The 19,173-nt window shown below is 38.5% G+C and overlaps 1 protein-coding gene across 1 annotated transcript; it reads right to left on the minus strand.

The window, feature by feature from the left end:
• Positions 1 to 4,654: 4,654 nt before the first annotated feature.
• LOC130706291 (melanoma antigen preferentially expressed in tumors-like) lies at positions 4,655 to 6,400 on the minus strand. Its single transcript, XM_057537677.1, has 2 exons — positions 6,003 to 6,400; positions 4,655 to 5,168 (listed from the first exon to the last, which is right to left on the minus strand). Exons 1-2 carry the CDS (start codon positions 6,398 to 6,400, stop codon positions 4,655 to 4,657), a joined length of 912 nt encoding a protein of 303 aa, XP_057393660.1.
• Between the last annotated feature and the right edge of the window lie 12,773 nt (positions 6,401 to 19,173).

A 19,173-nucleotide genomic window follows, 5' to 3' on the forward strand; every position in this document is an offset into this window, starting at 1 on the left:
GATGTTATATGTAAGCATGGTGTTAACCACCATGGTTAATTAATTTTAGTTTTCTTTTTTTTTTTGGTAAGTCTTTGAAATGCGGTGCATTATCTCAATATGTAAGCAATATGAACAGATTATTAAATAATTTTGCATCCTTTCTCTTCTTTTAATTGAAATATAGTTGATTTACAATATTATATTGGTTTTAGGTGTACAGCAGAGTGATCCAACATTTTTTCAGATTATACTCCACTACAAGTTATTATCAGATAATGCCTATAATTCCCTGTGCTATACAGTATATCATTGTTGCTTTCCCATTTTATACCTAGTAGTTGTATCTCTTAAACCTATGCCCCTAATTTGTCCCTCCTACCTTCCCTCTCCCTTCTGGTAACCAAAAATTTGTTTTCTATATCTGTGAGTCTGTCTCCATTGTGCATGTGCATTCATTTGTATTATTTTTTAGATTCCATATGTAAGTGGTATCCTACAGTATTTGTCTTTCTATATCTGACATTTCACTAAGCATAATATTGTCTAGGTCCATCCATGTTGCAGCAAATAGCAGAATTTCATTCTTTTTATGGCTGAGTAATATTGCACTGTGTGTGTTTGTGTGTGTTTGTGTGTGTGTGTGTGTGTGTGTGTGTGTATGCCATATTTTTCTATCAGTTCGTCTGTTGATGGGCACTTGGGTTGCTTCCATATCTTTGTTATTGTAAATAGTGCTGCTATGAACCTTGGGGTGCGTGTATCTTTTCAAATCCATGCTTTTGTTATTTTTCTGTATATGTATCCAGGAGTGGATTTGCTGGATCATATGGTAGTCTTATTTTTAGTTTTTGAGGGAGCTCCATATTGTTTTCCATAGTGGCTGCACCAATTTACACTCCCACCGACAGCATACAAGGATTCCCTTTTCTCCACATCCTCTCCAATATTTGTTATTTGTAGACTTTTTGATGATAGCCATTCTGACAGGTGCGAGGTGATATGTCATTGTTGCTGTGATTTGCATTTCTCTAAATATTAGCGATGCTGAGCATCTTTTCATGTGCCTGTTAACCATGTGTACATCTTCTTTGGAAAAATGTCTATTCAGGTCTTCGGCCCATTTATCATTGGGTTGTTTGTTGTTTGGATATTGAGTTCTATGAGCTGTTTATATATTTTGGATATTAACCCCTTGTCGGTCACATCCTTTGCAAATATTTTATCCCAATCCTTAGGTTTTCTTTTCATTTTTGTTGATGGTTTCCTTTCCTGTGCAAAAGCTTTTACGTTTAATTAGGATTCGTTAGATTATTTTTGTTTTTATTCCTTTTGCTCTAGGAGACTTATCCAAAGGAATATTGGTATGATTTTTGTCAAAGAGTGTTCTGCTTATGTTCTCTTCTAGGAGTTTTATGTTTTGAGGTCTTGCATTTAGGTCTTTAAACCATTTTATTTTTGTATATGGTGTGAGGGAATGTTCTAATCTTTGTTTTACATGTAGATGACCAGTTTTCCCAACACCACTGATTGAAGAAACTGCCTTTTCTCCATTGTATATTCTTGCCTCCTTTTCTGTAGATTAATTGACCATACGTGCATGGGTTTATTTCTGGACTGTCTATTCTATTCCATTGATCGATGTGTCTGTTTTTGTGCCAGTACCATGCTGTTTTGATTTAGCTTCGTTGCATAGTCTGAAATCTGGGCTGGTTATACCTCCAGCTTCACTCCTTTTTTTTCTCAAGATTGCTTTGGCAATTTGGGGTCTTTTGTGGTTCCGTATGAATTTTTGGATTCTTGGTTCTAGTTCTGTCAAAAAAGGCATGGGTATATGGTAGGGATTGCATTAAATCTGTAGATTGCTTTGGGAAGTATGGACATTTTAACAATATTAATTCTTCCAATCCAACAGCATGGGATATCTTTCCATTTCTTTGTTCATCTTCAGTTTCCTGCATCAGTGTTTCATAGTTTTCAGATAGGGCTTTCACCTCCCTGGTTAGGTTTACTCCTAGGTGTTTTATTCTTTTCAATGTGATTTTAAACGGAGTTATAAAAAAAAAAACTTTCTGTTTGTGATATTTCTTTATTAGTGTATAGAGATGCAACAGATTTTTGTATTTTAATCTTGGATCCTGAAAGTTTGCTGAATTCATTCATTAGTTCTAATAGTTTTTGGGTGCAGGCTTTAGAACTTTCTATACAAAGTATCATGTCATCCGCAAAGAGTAACGGTTTTACCTTTTCCCTTCCAGTGTGGGTACCTTTTCTTTTTTCGCCTGATTGCTGTGGTTAGGACTTCCAATACTATGTTAAATATAAGTGGTGAGAGTGGGCATCCTTGCCTTGCTCCTGAATTTAGTGGAAAGTCTTTCAGCTTTTCGCCATTCACTATGATGTTGGCTGTGGGTTTGTCGTAAATGCCCTTATCATGTTGAGACATGTTCCCTCTATACACACTTTGTTGAGAGTTGTTGTCATGAATGGATGTTCAATTGTGTCAAAAGCTTTTCCTGCGTCTATTGAGATAATCATGTGATTTTTATCTTTCCTTTTGTTAATGTGGTGTCTCACACTGATTGATTTGCAAATGTTGAATCATCCTTGTGACCCTGGAATAGATCCTACGTGATTTATGGTGTATGGTCCTTTTGATATATTGTTGGATTTGTTTTGCTAATATTTTGTCCAGGACCTTTTCATTTGTATTCATCAAAGATATTGCCCTCTCATTTCCTTTTTCTGTAGTGTCTTTGTCTGGTTTTGGTGTCAGGGTATTGGTGGCCTTGTTGCATTCTTATTTTATGATGTCTTTGAAATGCCATGTGTTATCATTTCAACAAAGCAACAACATATACAATTCATTTAACCTGTTTGTCTTTCTAAGTCAGAAATGCAGTAACAAAATGGAGGTAAGAACAGGTTATTAACTATTTTTATTAATTATTAATTTTTACATTATTTTCTCTGTTTTTGAAATGCAGTTTATCACTTCAACGTGTAAGCAATAAGAAAAAATAATTGTAAAAACTTTTTTACTGAGTCTTTAAAATGTGTGCGTTATCATTTCAACAAGGAAACAGTGTAAACATCATTCATTACTTTTACATTCTTCTTTCTTACTAAGTCTTTAAACTGCAATCTGTTTTCATTTCAACAAGGAAAACGCAAACTCTTTTCATTTCAACAAGGAAACACTATACACAAAATACTAATTATTTTTCCATTCTTTTCTGTTATCAGATCGTTGACATTTTCTATGTTACCATTTCAACATATAAACAGTAGGAACAACCTATTAATTAACTTTATTTTCTCTCAGTTAGTCTTTGAAACGCAATGTTTTATCACGTTGACACGTAAAGATATAAACAGGTAATTATTATAACATTTTTCTTACTAAGTCTTTGAAATGCAATGCTATCATTTTAACAAGTAAGGATATAAAGAATTTAATTTACATTCTTTTATCTGTACTGCCTTTGATATGCAGTATGTTATCATTTCAACATGTAAACAATACACGTAAATTATCAATTAGTTATTCTACACCCTTTGTTTCCTACTAACTCTTGGATACACAGTGTGCATTCAACACCTAGGGTACATCACATTTGAGAGTAGCCAAATTTCTAGAGTTCAGAAGCCACATATGGTTAGTGTGCACCATACCGAGCAGTGCAACTCTAGTGGAAGAGCAGAGGGAGCAAATACATATGCAACCATGTGTACCATGAAGGAAATATACATGGTACATTAAGAAAAAGCAGCAGCAGAATAAATCTACTTAAATGGGGAAGTAAGAGAAAACCTATCTGAGGAGGTAACATGTAAGCCATGACCTGAGGCCTGAGCAGCTATCCAACAGCATAAAAAGGCCAACATCATTTGAGCAGACTATATAAGGGGAAAAAGTGAAAAAAATACTGTGTTATGTGGGGATAAATAATTTCCCAAGTCCTCTAAGAAAGAGTAGAGAAACTGATAAATCATAGGAATGTCTACACTCTGAGTGAGATCAGGGACTTTATCTTTCTTAGCACCTGGAAATGTACCTAGATCATAACAGATACTTGGTGAATGTGTGTGGAATAAGGAATAACTGAGCCAGGGGTCTGAGACCTGGGAAATCAGGCAGCAGTATGCTGATGAAGATACCAGTAGGTAGTGGGCATACTTTGTTTGTTTCCTTTTAGTTGCATGTGGTTTCTCACAGGCCACCTGAGGTAATCAGAAACACAAGAAGTTTGCAGGTCCCTAGAGGGTAAAATTATTCAACAACTACCACCTCTAGGAAGAGTCTCAATTGATCTGACTTGTGTCAAGTGCCCATAAATGGATAAGTGAACCAATCAGTGTGGATAAGGAAATGATGTACCATGACTGGGTCAGCTTACGTCACATACCCAACACTCTGGTTAGTAACCAGAAGACGTAGAGGGCAGTGGCCAAGAGATCCAGAGGACCTTTCAAATTCCTGCATTTCCTTTTAAAAGTTCCTCTTTTATAGAGATCGGTTTACATATCCAGTGTTCCTAACCCCAGTTTCCTAGAACAGTAGAACTTTACATATGTGTCTCTACAAACTTGGGTTTCAGGTGAGAAAAAAAAAAAAACTGAACGCTTTAATGGCCACACATCAGTGTTGAAACACCTCCTTGTACTGTGGACATCACTTTGAACAAGTGGCCCAGGTCATGTCATCCCGCTGTGCCCCGTGCAGCATCGCCTCCAACTGAGCCTGGACTTCAGCAAGTTTCTGTCGGTCCAAACTCTCATGAAAATTCCATTCCTCGTAGCAATGGACAGGGACAGGATAAATCACGTACTTCAGCTTCATCAAGGATGTCAAGTGCTGCAGAAGGCTCTTGAGCACAGGCATCGTAATGGGATTGAAGGCAAAGCTAAGGACACGGAGGTGGGTACAGTGGCTCAGGGCTGGGAGGACGGCAGAGAGAGTAGAATCAGTTATCATACAATTATTTATCTCCAGATGTTGCAGGGTGCTTGAGACCTTCTCCAGCAGAGTCTGGAAGGGCTCATAAACCTCTGAGAAGATCTGGTTGTTACTGAGACTCAATACCCTTAGGTGGGTGGCCTGAGAGCTCTGGGACAGGACAGTGACATCTCTGTTAGAAAGGCTACAGAAAGGTAGATACAGTGTATCCAACTGAGGTGGCACAACTCTAAAGAGAGAAAAAAGTAAGATTATTTCAGAAGAATGAGGGCAATGAGCCCCAAATTACAGGTACCTAAGGCTCTAGAATAAACTACTGTGTTCATGGTTTGCAATAGCTGGTTAACAATGTGGACTTTGGGATCAGACTTCATAGATTTGTGACCCTGAGAAAGTTACTTTACCACTCTGAGGTACAGGGTTTTAATCTTGAAAATGTGCACAGCAGTAATTATTATACAGAAGTGCGGGAAAGATTAAGTGAAGAAATTGCATGCACTTAGTATATACGACATAATCAGTGTTGGATCTGATTCACTAATTTGGCGAGGATGGGTCTGGGAAAGCAGCCAACTGAGGGTTTCCTCTGACTAGTTCCCAGATGACAAGCTCTCAGTTCAGGGTCTAAGCCTTGGGGAAAATACAGGAGCAAAATTATCTGGCAGTGTTAACTATTGGGGCCCATCCATGGGCATGTGCATTAGTCCTATAGCTTAATGTTTCTCCATCTGAATGCCTCCCCTTCCTCTCTAGAGAGCTGTAAAGTCCAATAGGAGAAGGACTGAGTCTTTTTCACCAATATATTTACAGACTTATTATAGTGTCTGCCCACGGCCACTGAATGAATGAATGAATGAATGAGCACAGCTTCCTTTTCTAACCTCATCTGCTGCTCACCATAAGGTAGCCCTCTCTCCCCCGGCTAGGTTCAAACTCCCAGCAGTGCCTATGCTGAGGCAAAAGGAGAAATGGGCTACAAGGAGCTTAGGAAGATCCAAGCATGGTCTCTTCTGTCTTAACAATGAGGTGTTCAGGGAACCCAGGTTCTTCCCCACCCCCTCACCTGAGCAGTGTGTGCAGTTGATCTGTGAGGCAGAAGAAAGTCAAGCTGAGCTCCTGGAGATTGTCCAGCTGCCCAAGCCAGAGGAGAAAAGATCTGAAGTTCCTTCTCTTATAAGATTTAAAGGGGATGTTACACAGAGTCAGGCTGTTCAGGTGGATCACCCGAGCCAAAAGGGTGACGACTTCTCTCAGATTAGCCTGATCCATTTCCAGGTGCTCAATGCACCCCAGATCCAGAAACTGCAGGATACTTTTGAGGGCAGACATTCTATGGATTCGCAAACCTCTGCAGCAGAGGTGCAAGGACCCAAAGTTCTGCTGAACTTTACTACAAAGCAAAGAGAGGAATTGCTCTGTTCTCACGGTACTATTGAGGGAAATATCCACTAGTAATTCCATGGGTTCCTGAGCTGAATGAGGCTCAGACCCGGAATTACCAATCCCGAGGCACCTGACACTATGCTGAGCGTCTTCTATATTAAAGATAGAGCGCTGAGAGTAAATGCATGACTGAAAACAGAAAGGGAATGCGGTCCCAATCTCAGAGCATATTGTCTCACAGTCCAGGTCAGGCCTTAAATCTAGGATCCTCAGTTTGGGCCCCCTGTAAGGAAAGGAAGAGACAGAACACATGAGAGATAGCTGATTTTAATATAACCCAGCAAGATCAATGATGAGAAGCAGGGACAGAACACTTTAACCCTGGTTTTCACTTCACTGCCATTCACCAAGAAGTTCTTTCCACACAAATGCAGCGTCTTTCATCCTTTCCCCACCCCCTCCTTCACCTCCGGGCTTTCCCTGTCTCAATGCCCATATTCCACTTCTGTGTAATCGCACTCAGATCCATTCATAGTGTCCTCAAACACCTCTGTTCTATAATCAACTCTATAAGGCAATAGAGTCCCGAAGGTGACCCCAAGTGCTGACCGACAGCTCTGCAAAGACTGCAGTATTCACCATTGGCTACTGTTGGGAGACGGTTAGGTATCCCCCTGCCCCAGGCTACAGCATACCCTCCTGCTGACTCCCTGTGTCTCTACTGGTCATAGTCTTACCAAGAGGAAGAGTTCTGGGCAGGGAGGATCTGCAGACCATCAATCATGGCTTCCAAGATGTCATAGGATGACTCTCGTGTGTTCAATGACCCAATATGGAGACAGCGAAAAGGCCAAACCTGCACCATTGCCTTTAGCACCGTCTTATGCCCACCCAAGAAGGCAGCATTGAACAATGGAACAAAGAGGTCTCTTGGGATTTCGTCCAGGGCATGGATAGCTGCAGGCTCATTATTCAGCAGACTCTTTGCAGCAAGCTCTAGGAGTGTGACTGTGGTCTTTTGGTCCATCTTCAAAAACCTGCTTCAGAGTAGAGAGTATTTAGAAATCCTGAGAAGATATCTAGAGTCACTTGTTTGCTTCCAGGGTTAGCTATGGACAAAATACTTATTGAATAAGTATGTGGTGAATCATAGGGCCAACTCAAGTGACCTCTACTATAGGACTAGAATGAAAATGGACTTGTGTGTATATTTAATTATATATGTGTACACACACGTGTGCGTGCACACACACACACACACACACACACACTTGAGATGAAATGCCATTAGAAATCAGAGGTCAGTTAGCAGAAGACAATGCTGACCACCTAGCTGCCTTCCTCAAATTATTTCCTCCTGAGGAGCTTCAAGATGGCAGAAGAGTAAGACGCGGAGATCACCTTCCTCCCCACAAATACATCAGAAATACATCTACATGTGGAACAACTCCTACAGAACACCTACTGAACACTGGCAGAAGACCTCAGACCTCCCAATAGGCAAGAAACTCCCCAAGGACCTGGGTAGGGTAAAAGAAAAAAGAAAAAACAGAGACAAAAGAATAGGGACGGGACCTGCACCAGTGGGAGGGAGCTGTGAAGGAGGAAAGGTTTCCACACACTAGGAAGCCCCTTCGTGGGCGGAGACTGCAGGTGGCGAAGAGGGGAGCTTCGGAGCCACGGAGGAGAGTGCCGCAACAGGGGTGCGGAGGGCAAAGCGGGGAGATTCCCACACGAAGGATCTGTGCCGACCAGCACTCACCAGCCCGAGAGGCTTGTCTGCTCACCCGCCGGGATGGGTGGGGGCTGGGAGCTGAGGCTCGGGCTTCGGAGGTCGGATCCCAGGGAGAGGACTGGGGTTCGATGCGTGAACACAGCCTGAAGGGGGCTAGTGCACCACGGCTAGCCGGGAGGGAGTCCGGGAAAAAGTCTGGAGCTGCCGAAGAGACAAGAGACTGTCTTGCCTCTTTGTTTCCTGGTGCGCGAGGAGAGGGGATTAAGAGCGCTGCTTAAAGGAGCTCCAGAGAAGGGCGCGAGGAAATAGTTAATCAAGTCCAGGAAGCACAGAGAGTCCCATACAGGATAAATCCAAGGAGAAACACGCCAAGACACATACTAATCAAACTATCAAAGATTAAACACAAAGAACAAATATTAAAAGCCGCAAGGGAAAAACGACAAGTAACACATAAGGGAATCCCCATAAGGGCAACAGCTGATCTTCCAGCAGAAACTCTGCAAGCCAGAAGGGAGTGGAAGGCCATATTTAAAGTGATGAAAGAGAAAAACCTACAACCAAGATTACTCTACCCAGCAAGGATCACATTCAGATTTGATGGAGAAATTAAAAGCTTTACAGACAAGCAAAAGCTAAGAGAATTCACCACCACCAAACCAGCTTTACAACAAACGCGAAAGGAACTTCTCTCGGCAAGAAACACAAGAGAAGGAAAAGACCTACACTAAAAAAACCCAAAGCAATTAGCAAAATGATAACAGGAACATACATATCGATAATTACCTTAAATGTAAATGGATTAAATGCTCCAACCAAAAGACATAGATTGGCTGAATGGATACAAACACAAGACCTATATATATGCTGTCTACAAGAGACCCACTTCAGACCTAGGGACACATACAGACTGAAAGTGAGGGGATGGAAAAAGATATTCCATGCAAATGGAAATCGAAAGAAAGCTGGAGTAGCAATTCTCATATCAGACAAAATAGACTTTAAAACAAAGACTATTACAAGAGACAAAGAAGGACACTACATAATGATCAAGGGATCAATCCAAGAAGAAGATATAACAATTGTAAATATTTACGCACCCAACATAGGAGCACCTCACTACATAAGGCAAATACTAACAGCCATAAAAGGGGAAATCAACAGTAACACAATCATAGTAGGGGACTTTAACACCCCTTTCACCAATGGACAGATCATCCAAAATGAAAGTAAATAAGGAAACACAAGCTTTAAATGATGCATGAAATAAGATGGACTTAATTGATATTTATAGGACATTCCACCCAAAAACAACAGAATACACATTCTTCTCAAGTGCTCATGCAACATTCTCCAGGATAGATCATATCTTGTGTCACAAATCACGCCTTGGTAAATTTAAGAAAATTAAAATCGTATCAAGTATCTTTTCCCACCACAACGCTATGAGACTAGACATCAATTACAGGAAAAACTCTGTAAGAAATACAAACACATGGAGGCTAAACAATACACTACGAAATAACCAGGAGATCACTGAAGAAATCAAAGAGGAAATCAAAAAATACCTACAAACAAATGAAAATGAAAACACGACGACCCCAAACCTATGGGATGCAGCAAAAGCAGTTCTACGAGGGAAACTTACAGTAATACAATCCTACCTCAAGAAACAAGAACCATCTCAAATAAACAACCTAACCTTACACACAAAGCAATTAGAAAATGAGGAACAAAAAGACCCCACACTTAGCAGAAGGAAAGAAATCAGAAAGGTCAGATCAGAAATAAGTGAAAAAGAGATGAAGGAAACAATAGCAAAGATCAATAAAACTAAAAGCTGGTTCTTTGAGAAGATAAAGAAAATTGATAAACCATTAGCCAGACTCATCAAGAAAAAAAGGGAGAAGACTCAAGTCAATAGAATTAGAAATGAAAAAGGAGAAGTAACAACTGACACTGCAGAAATACAAAGGATCATGAGAGATTACTACAAGCAACTCTATGCCAATAAAATGGACAAGCTGGAAGAATTGGACAAATTCTTAGAAAAGCACAACCTTCCGAGACTGAACCAGGAACAAATAGAAAATATGAACAGACCAATCACAGGCACTGAAATTGAAGCTGTGATTAAAAGTCTTCCAACAAACTAAAGCCCAGGACCAGATGGCTTCACAGGCGAATTCTATCAAACATTTAGAGAAGAGCTAACACCTATCCTTCTCAAACTCTTCCAAAATATAGCAGCGGGAGGAACACTCCCACACTCATTCTACGAGGCCACCATCACTCTGATAGCAAAACCAGACAAAGATGTCACAAAGGAAGAAAACTACAGGCCAATATCACTGATAAACACAGATGCAAAAATCCTCAACAAAATCCTAGCAAACAGATTCCAACAGCACATTAAAAGGATCATACATTATGACCAAGTGGCGTTTATCCCAGGAGTGCAAGGATGCTTCAGTATACGCAAATCAATCAACGTGATGCACCATATTAAAAAACTGAAGGAGAAAACCCATATGATCATCTCAATAGATGCAGAGAAAGCTTTCGACAAACTTCAACACCCATTTATGATAAAAACCCTCCAGAAAGTAGGCATAGAAGGAATCTTCCTCAACATAATAAAGGCCATGTATGAGAAACCCACAGCCAACGTCGTCCTCAATGATGCAAAACTGAAACCATTTCCACTAAGATCGGGAAGAAGACAAGGTTGCCCACTCTCACCACTATTATTCAACATAGTTTTGGAAGTTTTAGCCACAGCAATCAGAGAAGAAAAAGAAATAAAAGGAATCCAAATTGGAAAAGAAGAAGTAGAGCTGTCACTGTTTGCAGATGACATGATACTATACATAGAGTATCCTAAACATGCTACCAGGAAACTACTAGAGCTAATCAATGAATTTGATAAAGTAGCAGGATACAGAATGTATGCACAGAAATTTCTTGCATTCCTATACGCTAATGATGAAAAGTCTGAAAGAGAAATTAAGGAGATACTCCCATTTACCATTGCCACAAAAAGAATAAAATATCTAGAAATAAACCTGCCTAAGGAGACAAAAGACCTGTATGCAGAAAATTATAAGACACTGATGAAAGAAACTAAAGATGATACAAATAGATGGAGAGATATACCATGTTCTTGGAATGGAAGAACCAACATTGTGAAAATGAGTCTACTACCTAAAGCAATCTACAGATTCAATGCAGTCCCTATCAAAGTACCACTGGCATTTTTCACAGAACTAGAACAAAAAATTTCACAATTTGTATGGAAACACAAAAGACCCCGAATAGCCAAAGCAATCTTGAGAAAGAAACACAGAGCTGGAGGAATCAGGCTCCCGGACTTCAGTCTATACTACAAAGCTACAGGAATCAAGGCAGTATGGTACTGGCACAAAACCAGAAATATAGCTCAATGGAACAGGATAGAAAGCCCAGAGATAAACTCACGCACCTATGGTCACCTAATCTATGACAAAGGCGGCAAGAATATACAGTGGGGAAAAGACAGTGTCTTCAATAAATGGTGCTGGGAACACTGGACAGCAACATGTAAAAGAATGAAATTAGAACACTCCCTAACACCATACACAAAAATAAACTCAAAATGGATTAAAGGCCTAAATGTAAGGCCAGACACCATCAAACTCTTACAGGAAAACATAGGCAGAACACTCTATGACATAAATCACAGCAAGATCCTTTCTGACCCACCTCCTAGAGAAATGGAAATCAAAACAAAAATAAACAAATGGGACCTAATGAAACTTAAAAGCTTTTGCACAGCAAAGGAAAGCATAAACAAGACGAAAAGACAACTCTCAGAATGCGAGGAAATATTTGCAAATGAAGCAACTGACAAAGGATGAATCTCCAGAGCATACAAGCAGCTCATGCAGCTCAATATCAAAAAAAACAAACAACCCAATCCAAAAATGGGCAGAAGACCTAAATAGACATTTCTCCAAAGGAGATATACAGATTGCCAACAAACACTTGAAAGAATGCTCAACATCTTTAATCATTAGAGAAATGCAAATCAAAACTACAGTGAGATATCATCTCACACCGGTCAGAATGGCCATCATCAAAAACTCTACAAACAATAAAACACATATCACATTATTAAACTAGGAATCTTGTTGAAAAACCAATATCACACAGATGAACAGAATGAAGGGAATTCCATACAAAACTTTGTAAAAAAAAAAAAAAAAAAGATAAGGAAACAAAAGTGCACACATATTAAACAACCATGAAGGAGAAAAAGACTGGAAGTCAACACTCCAAACAAAATTAATTATACTCAAGCAAGCATTGGAGGATATGAAACCCACCTTAAATAGAATATTTTAAAAAATCAAAAGACAGAGATTGACTAAAAAGAAAGGCTGAAGCAAAGATTTTATAACCAACTGGGGTGTCCTTTAAATATCACAGCCTACAGAAAAAGCTTTTCAACTTGTAGAAACTTAGGAAATTCTGCACCCCTCAGCCCTTCCTAAGGAAGCTACTAGAGCAGGGGTCTGCAAGCTGGCCCACTGAGCCAAATCCAGCCCACTGCTTGATTTTGTAAATAAAGTTTTATTGGAACAAAGCCATGATCAATCATTTATGTATTGTCTATGAATGCTTTTGCACTCCAGTAGCAGAGTAGAGTGACAGCGACACTGTGACCCAGGAACTTACAATATTTCCTATACTTCTCTTTACAGAATGTTTGCCAAGTAATCTAAAAGAGGAACTGGGATTGTGATCCCACTGCGATGAGAAGGAAAACTTCACCAAAATACCTAATGGTGAGTATTTTACATACAATAATAAAATCAAGGTGGAGGAAAGGGGAGAAGACTAATGTACACAAGTTTTATGCTGTGAAAAAAAGACACGGAAACTGTGCAACTAAAAATGAGAGAAGGGAGAGAAGTAGAAGAAAATAGAACAAACTTTTTATCATAATGCACTAGGTGAGTGTTAAAAGATACTGGAGGAAAAAATGCATAGACCAGAGAGTAAAGTGTTAAGAAAACAGGTGGTTCAGGATGATTTTAAGAAAGCATTAAACGGGACCAAAAACATGTCTTAATGATAAAAGCCAAAACTCACAATGAAGATATAAGCCTTAGGAATATTTATGCACCAATAACAAACAAACACCTTTATAAAGCAAAAATGCAAGAAGACGTAGATAAAATAATAATAATAACAACAGGAAACAGAAACAGTAGGAGATTTAATACACCAAACTCAGTCTAAGGCTGATCAAGTCATATAAAAAAAAGAGAAAGCTAATCAATAATGTGATAGAGGGAATATATTCTTGTCAAAAATGCATCATAATTATCTCACAGAGTTGAGATAATTAATTTCTATAAAGTAGAAATAGTACAAACAATCCTCTCTAACCCCAATGCAATAAAAGTTAGTAACAAAAATTGAAAACAGAAAGGCCTTTCCACCTGAAAAAAATTTGTAAAGCTTCTCTTAAAAAATGTTGAATATAAGAGGAGATGCAAACTCAAGTTGCAAAGAAATTTTTTAAAAGAATGACTATGAAATACTACATATCGGCATCTATGGGATACATTTAGAGCGGTGATCTGAGGCAAGTTCACACAGTACACACTTTTATGAGTAAAAATGGAAGAATGAAGATAAATGAATTAAAGTATGGCCTCAAAAAATGAAACAAACAAACAAAAAAACTAGGAAAAAAAGAACAACTAAAGAAAGCAAAACATAAAAGCAGAAATGAATGAGATACAAAATAGAAAAACGAAATCTTGCTTTTCAAAACGGACAAACCCCTAGCTGGCTTGATGAAGGAAGAAAGGGAGAGATCACACATAGACAAAATAATAAATGACAAAGGAGAAATAATCACTGAAACAGAAAATAGAAGAGATTACTTTGCCAACCTCTATGCAAATAAACTTGAAAATCTATGTGAAATAGGTAACTTCCTAGATAAATACAGATTACCAAAACTCTGATTCTAGTGTTAGAAAGCTTAAATTAGGCAATTTTCATAGAAGAAATAAAGTTATTACAGCAATACCCCCAAGAAGCACCTTGCTCAGATGGTTTTACAGGTGAATTCTAGTAAACCATCAAAGAACAAATAGTACCAAAGCTCTATGAGTTATGTGAGAACATTAGAAAGGAAGGAAACTTCCCTAACTTCTTTTATGAAGCCAGTAGGATGCTAACAGGTAAAACGTAGATACCAAAATACTAAATAGAAAATTAGCAAACATCCAACAATACATTTAGAAACTAATATACTGTCATCAAGTGCAATTTACTCCATTAATACAAGGCTGGTTCTATATTAGGAATTCCATTGATATCATTCACCATGGTAATATAATTAAGGACAAATATCATATGATTAAAACCACAGATGCCAAACAAATCTTTGGGAAACTTCAACACCCATTCATGTTAAGAAAAGAAAAACCTCAAGGAATGGGAAAGAGGGATGCATTCCTAACATGATAAAAGATATATAATTAATTCCTCATGCAAGTATTTTATTTAGTGGGGGACTACCAGAGGTTTTCCAATAAGGTCAGGAACAAGAAAAGTATGCCCATTATATCATTCCTGTTCAATCTTCAACTACGAGCATTAGTCAGTTGACTAGAGAAATCAATTAGATTTATGAGAATGAATAACAAGAAGGAAAGCCACCTCTGTGTGCAGATGATATTACCGTACACCTGAAAAGCCCTATAGAAACAATGACAGATTAAGTAAAACAATCAGAGAAATCAGCAAGGTAGTAGGATATAAAGTTACATACAAAAGTCAGTGGTCTTTGTGTACACACACACACACAGCTGGAGGACACTTTAGTAGAGAAAATTCCATATACAGTAGCAAAAACAAAGCTTAAATGCATAGAAATAAACTTAATGAGACCATCTACGCAAGGAAAATTTTTAGACACTCCTGAACGACATAGAAGGAAACTTGAATAAGCACAAAGACATTGGTCAATGTTCTTGGATAGAATAACTCAACATTAAAAAGATGTCGGTTCTCCCCTAAACTAATGTATAAATTTAATATAATCTCAAAAATACCAGCAAACGTTTTTATGGAGTTAGATCCATGGATAATAAAATTAATATTTTTTTTTAAATCATGCAAGAATAGCCAGGATATAAGTGAAAAAGAAAACCTATAAGTGGGGAGTAATGATACCAGACATTAAAGCACGCTATAAAGCCTCGGTAATTATAACACTGTGGTACTGGTACATGAATAGACAAATAGTCCAGTGAAATAGAATAGGAAACCCAGAAAAACAACAATAACATATGGAAATTTCAGTATATGATGAAAGGGCATTTAAAACCACTGAGGCAAAGATGGACGTTCAATAAATGATGCTGGAACAACTGAGACATTTGGGAAAAGAATCAATGTAGATCCATATCACACACCATACACAAAAATAAACTGTAAACGGGTTAGGAATCTAAACAAATGAAACCATAACAAAATCTTTAAGAAAATATGGCAGGACTCTGCTTTAACCTCAGCGTAGGGAAAGGCTTTCTAACTGTGACTCAAATTTCCAGAGGCAATGAAAGAAAACAATGATCTATGTGACTACAAAGGATTTTTTTTAACGTACGGCAAACACATCATAACTAAGTCAAAAGGCAATTGACAAACTGAGATAAAGTATTTGCAGCATGCCTCACGGACAAATGAATAGTAGTCCAAGTATATACAGAACTCTGTATTCCCACAGAAAAATGGGAAAAGATATGAACAGAAAATTCACAAAAAATATATAAAACAGTCCTCAAAATATAGTCAAACTTTCTCTTAATTAGACAAATGCATACTAAGACAATACCGAGATATCATTTCTCACCTACCACATCAACAAAGGTCACAAAAGTAGGGCAACATGTTCTCTTAGTGAGTCTGTGGGGAAACAGTCACAGTAGCTAGTGGGAGTGAAAACCAGTACAACCCTTCTGGAGAGAAATTTGGAAATGCCTAACAGAACTACACATGCACTTAACTTTTGGCCCAACAATACTACTGCTGGGAATAAAACTTGAAGATCCATTTCCACCAACACAAAAATACTTATGCCTAAGGTTATTCACTGCAGCACTGTTTGTAGTTGCAGAATGTTGAAAACAAGTTAAATGCCCCTACATATGTCAGCAGAGTCCAATGCAGTTGTAAAAAAACAAAAACAAAAAGAAAAACAATGAAGCCCTCTATGGCATAAAGAGATTTTTAATGGAATGCTGTTAACTGAAAAAGGAAAAGTGCAAAGGAGCATTATAAAATGCCGTCCTTCATTTAATAAACAAGGCAATATAAGAACACATATATGTATCAGTTCATTTGTGCAGAGTAAATACAGGAAAGATTAAACCAGAAACTAAAGAGATTGGTTATCTACAGGGGGAGTGTGGGAAATAAGTGGGGAACGGGAGGGGGTTAGAAGGCATGAGGAAAGAGTGACAGTTGTCTAGTAGATGTTTCTGTGCAGCCCTGACTCTTTGAATCACAGTAATATTTCACATACCCCAGAATTAAATAAAAAATTAAAATCAACTAAGATGTGGGGAGGAGGCAAACTCAAACACAAACACCAACAAATTAACCTAACTATACTACAAATGAATGTCTTAACCACAACTGAAGAGGCGAGAAAGAAAATAGCTAAGCTAAGCAACTTGGGAAAATAGTACTTCTTTGATTGCATCCTCTGAGGCCTACGGCATAAAGAACTGTACACAAACACAAGTTATCAAATCTGTTTCTAACAGGTGTATTGGGTAGCATTTCTGCAACTATTTCATGAATATATCAGGAATGAACAAGTAAGTAAATATTGAAGATAAGGAGAGCCAGGTCGGACAAAGAAGTTACAAACAAGGCTACAACGGATTAAAATTAGAAGTATCAGTGTGAGCTCCTGGCTTTCAATATCTATACATATAGGTAGAGAAATTGAGAAGTATCTGTAAGCACGAGTATATACATACAGTATATTTCCTTCATTTGTGGATGGAGAGGGAGGACGTAGCAGCAATGAAACCGCAATAGCAACGAACACACACTGAGATATTGGTTTCTAAATGTCATTTTCCAAGAAAAGGAAGCATGGCTCTTTGCAGAAGTGTTTTGATTTCAGGGCCGTGGTGGGGACAAGAACACAAGACGAACAGGAATACCTTACAATGCCAGCAAGGAAGCACACAGAAAAGGATCAGGTCATGCTGAAAGAACACAGACCCCACCAAAAGGAGCTTGCGGTCACCAAAGCTGGAACAATTCAAGAAACTAAATAATGATATAATTTGATTATAAGTCACAATATAACATAGTTATTCATGATTCAATACTGACATAAATAATTTGATTAGTTATTTGATTCAATAATTTGAAATCAATTTTATAAAACAATTTTTATAAACAACTTGAACATTTATAAATAAATAAATGGGGGAGAAAAGACAGCTCTTCAGAATTCCAATGAACCAATGTAGTAGGAATAAGGAAATAGAAAGTCACCATTAAGTCATAATTGTTGTAGGCAAGATCAACAGATGGATTTCAAAAGTCGTGAATAACAGTCTGAGAAGAAATAGGACATTTTCATAGCCTGAAAGTATTTCCTACACGATATTTATTACTTACAAATAGGAAAACAGTACCATTACAATGGAGCAACACAGTTGTCCCTACCTTAATCAAGTGTTGCAAATGAATATCATCATTAATACAACATATGGACACCATGTACCCCCTCACATGATGCTTGCAGAAGGGAACAGAATCGCTTTTGCAGCGCCGTGGTATAAGACCTAAAATTAAGGCACAGTGACATGTATGCCCTGACATTCGGGGGAAAACCCAGAGGGTCTCAAATGGACTAACCACAAGTTCCCAGTCCCCTCTTGTGCTCCCAGGAAGAAGGTCCCCTAGCCAAAGAACCAGCCTTATCATGGGAACTAGCCACAGTGCCTGCTTGCCCCTGACTATCGGGTTTCAGTTCCCTACCAGCTCACAGAAGTATTCAAACAAGCCAATCACATCCTCCCATGTGACCCAAGGGTCACCTCGTCCTCTTGCTACTACAGACTGCCCCCCACAGCCCCTGCTTGTTCACTCTCTTCCAGAGAAGGACTCCTGTGAGGCTCTACCTGGCCAGCAGTGTCCTCCTCCCCAGGCTGTGAGTAAACGTTACTAATAAGCTGCTGTGGGTAGTACCTGTCCAGTGTCAGGTGTCGTGTGTTCAGCCACCCCCAGAGCACTAGGGTGGAAATTCCTCCATCACCAATGGGATGAAGGGGAGGAGAATAAAACAGGTATTGTTGCCAAAAATGTATAAGTTCAATCAAATCACAAGAACACATCAGACAAACCCAAGTCGACAGACATTCTATAAAATACCTGACCAGTATCTTCAAAAGCGTCAAGATTGGGAAAGACCCAGAAAGCTGAAGGAACTGTCAGCCTGGAGGAGACTAAGGAGAAATGATGGCCAAATGCAATGTGGTATCCAGAATGGGATGCTGGAATAGAAAAATGAGATTACTGGGACAAATGGTGAAATTCAAATAAAGTACGTAGATTAGTTAATAGTACTGCATCAATGTTAATTTCCTAATTTTGATAATTTTTCTATGGCTGTGTAAGATGTTAACATTAGGGAAATCTGGGTGAAGGCTTTCTATACTATTCGCAAAGTATCTGTGAGCCTAAAATTATTTCAAAATAAAGCATTAAAAAAAATTCAGTGGTTAAAGGAATGGTTATTGTATAAACGACACTGTTTAATAATAGTTTAACTAACTGAAATACCGTTAGGAGGATGGATAAATGCTCGAGCCGCATCATCCATTACAAAACGATTTCAAACTGCTTTAGAGAGCCCATTAAAATAAATGAAAGTGCAGTCATCTCCAAGATGTAGATGAGTATTTATCTGCTCTTCAGAAGATAACCATTTTAAGTATAAAAGCAATGGAATACCGTACATAGAGAGAGAGAGAGAGACAGAGACCAGAGAGATACAGAGAGAGGTGGGGGAGGGGGGAGAGAG

Source organism: Balaenoptera acutorostrata, chromosome X, assembly GCF_949987535.1.
Source record: "Balaenoptera acutorostrata chromosome X, mBalAcu1.1, whole genome shotgun sequence".
Taxonomy (NCBI): domain Eukaryota; kingdom Metazoa; phylum Chordata; class Mammalia; order Artiodactyla; family Balaenopteridae; genus Balaenoptera; species Balaenoptera acutorostrata.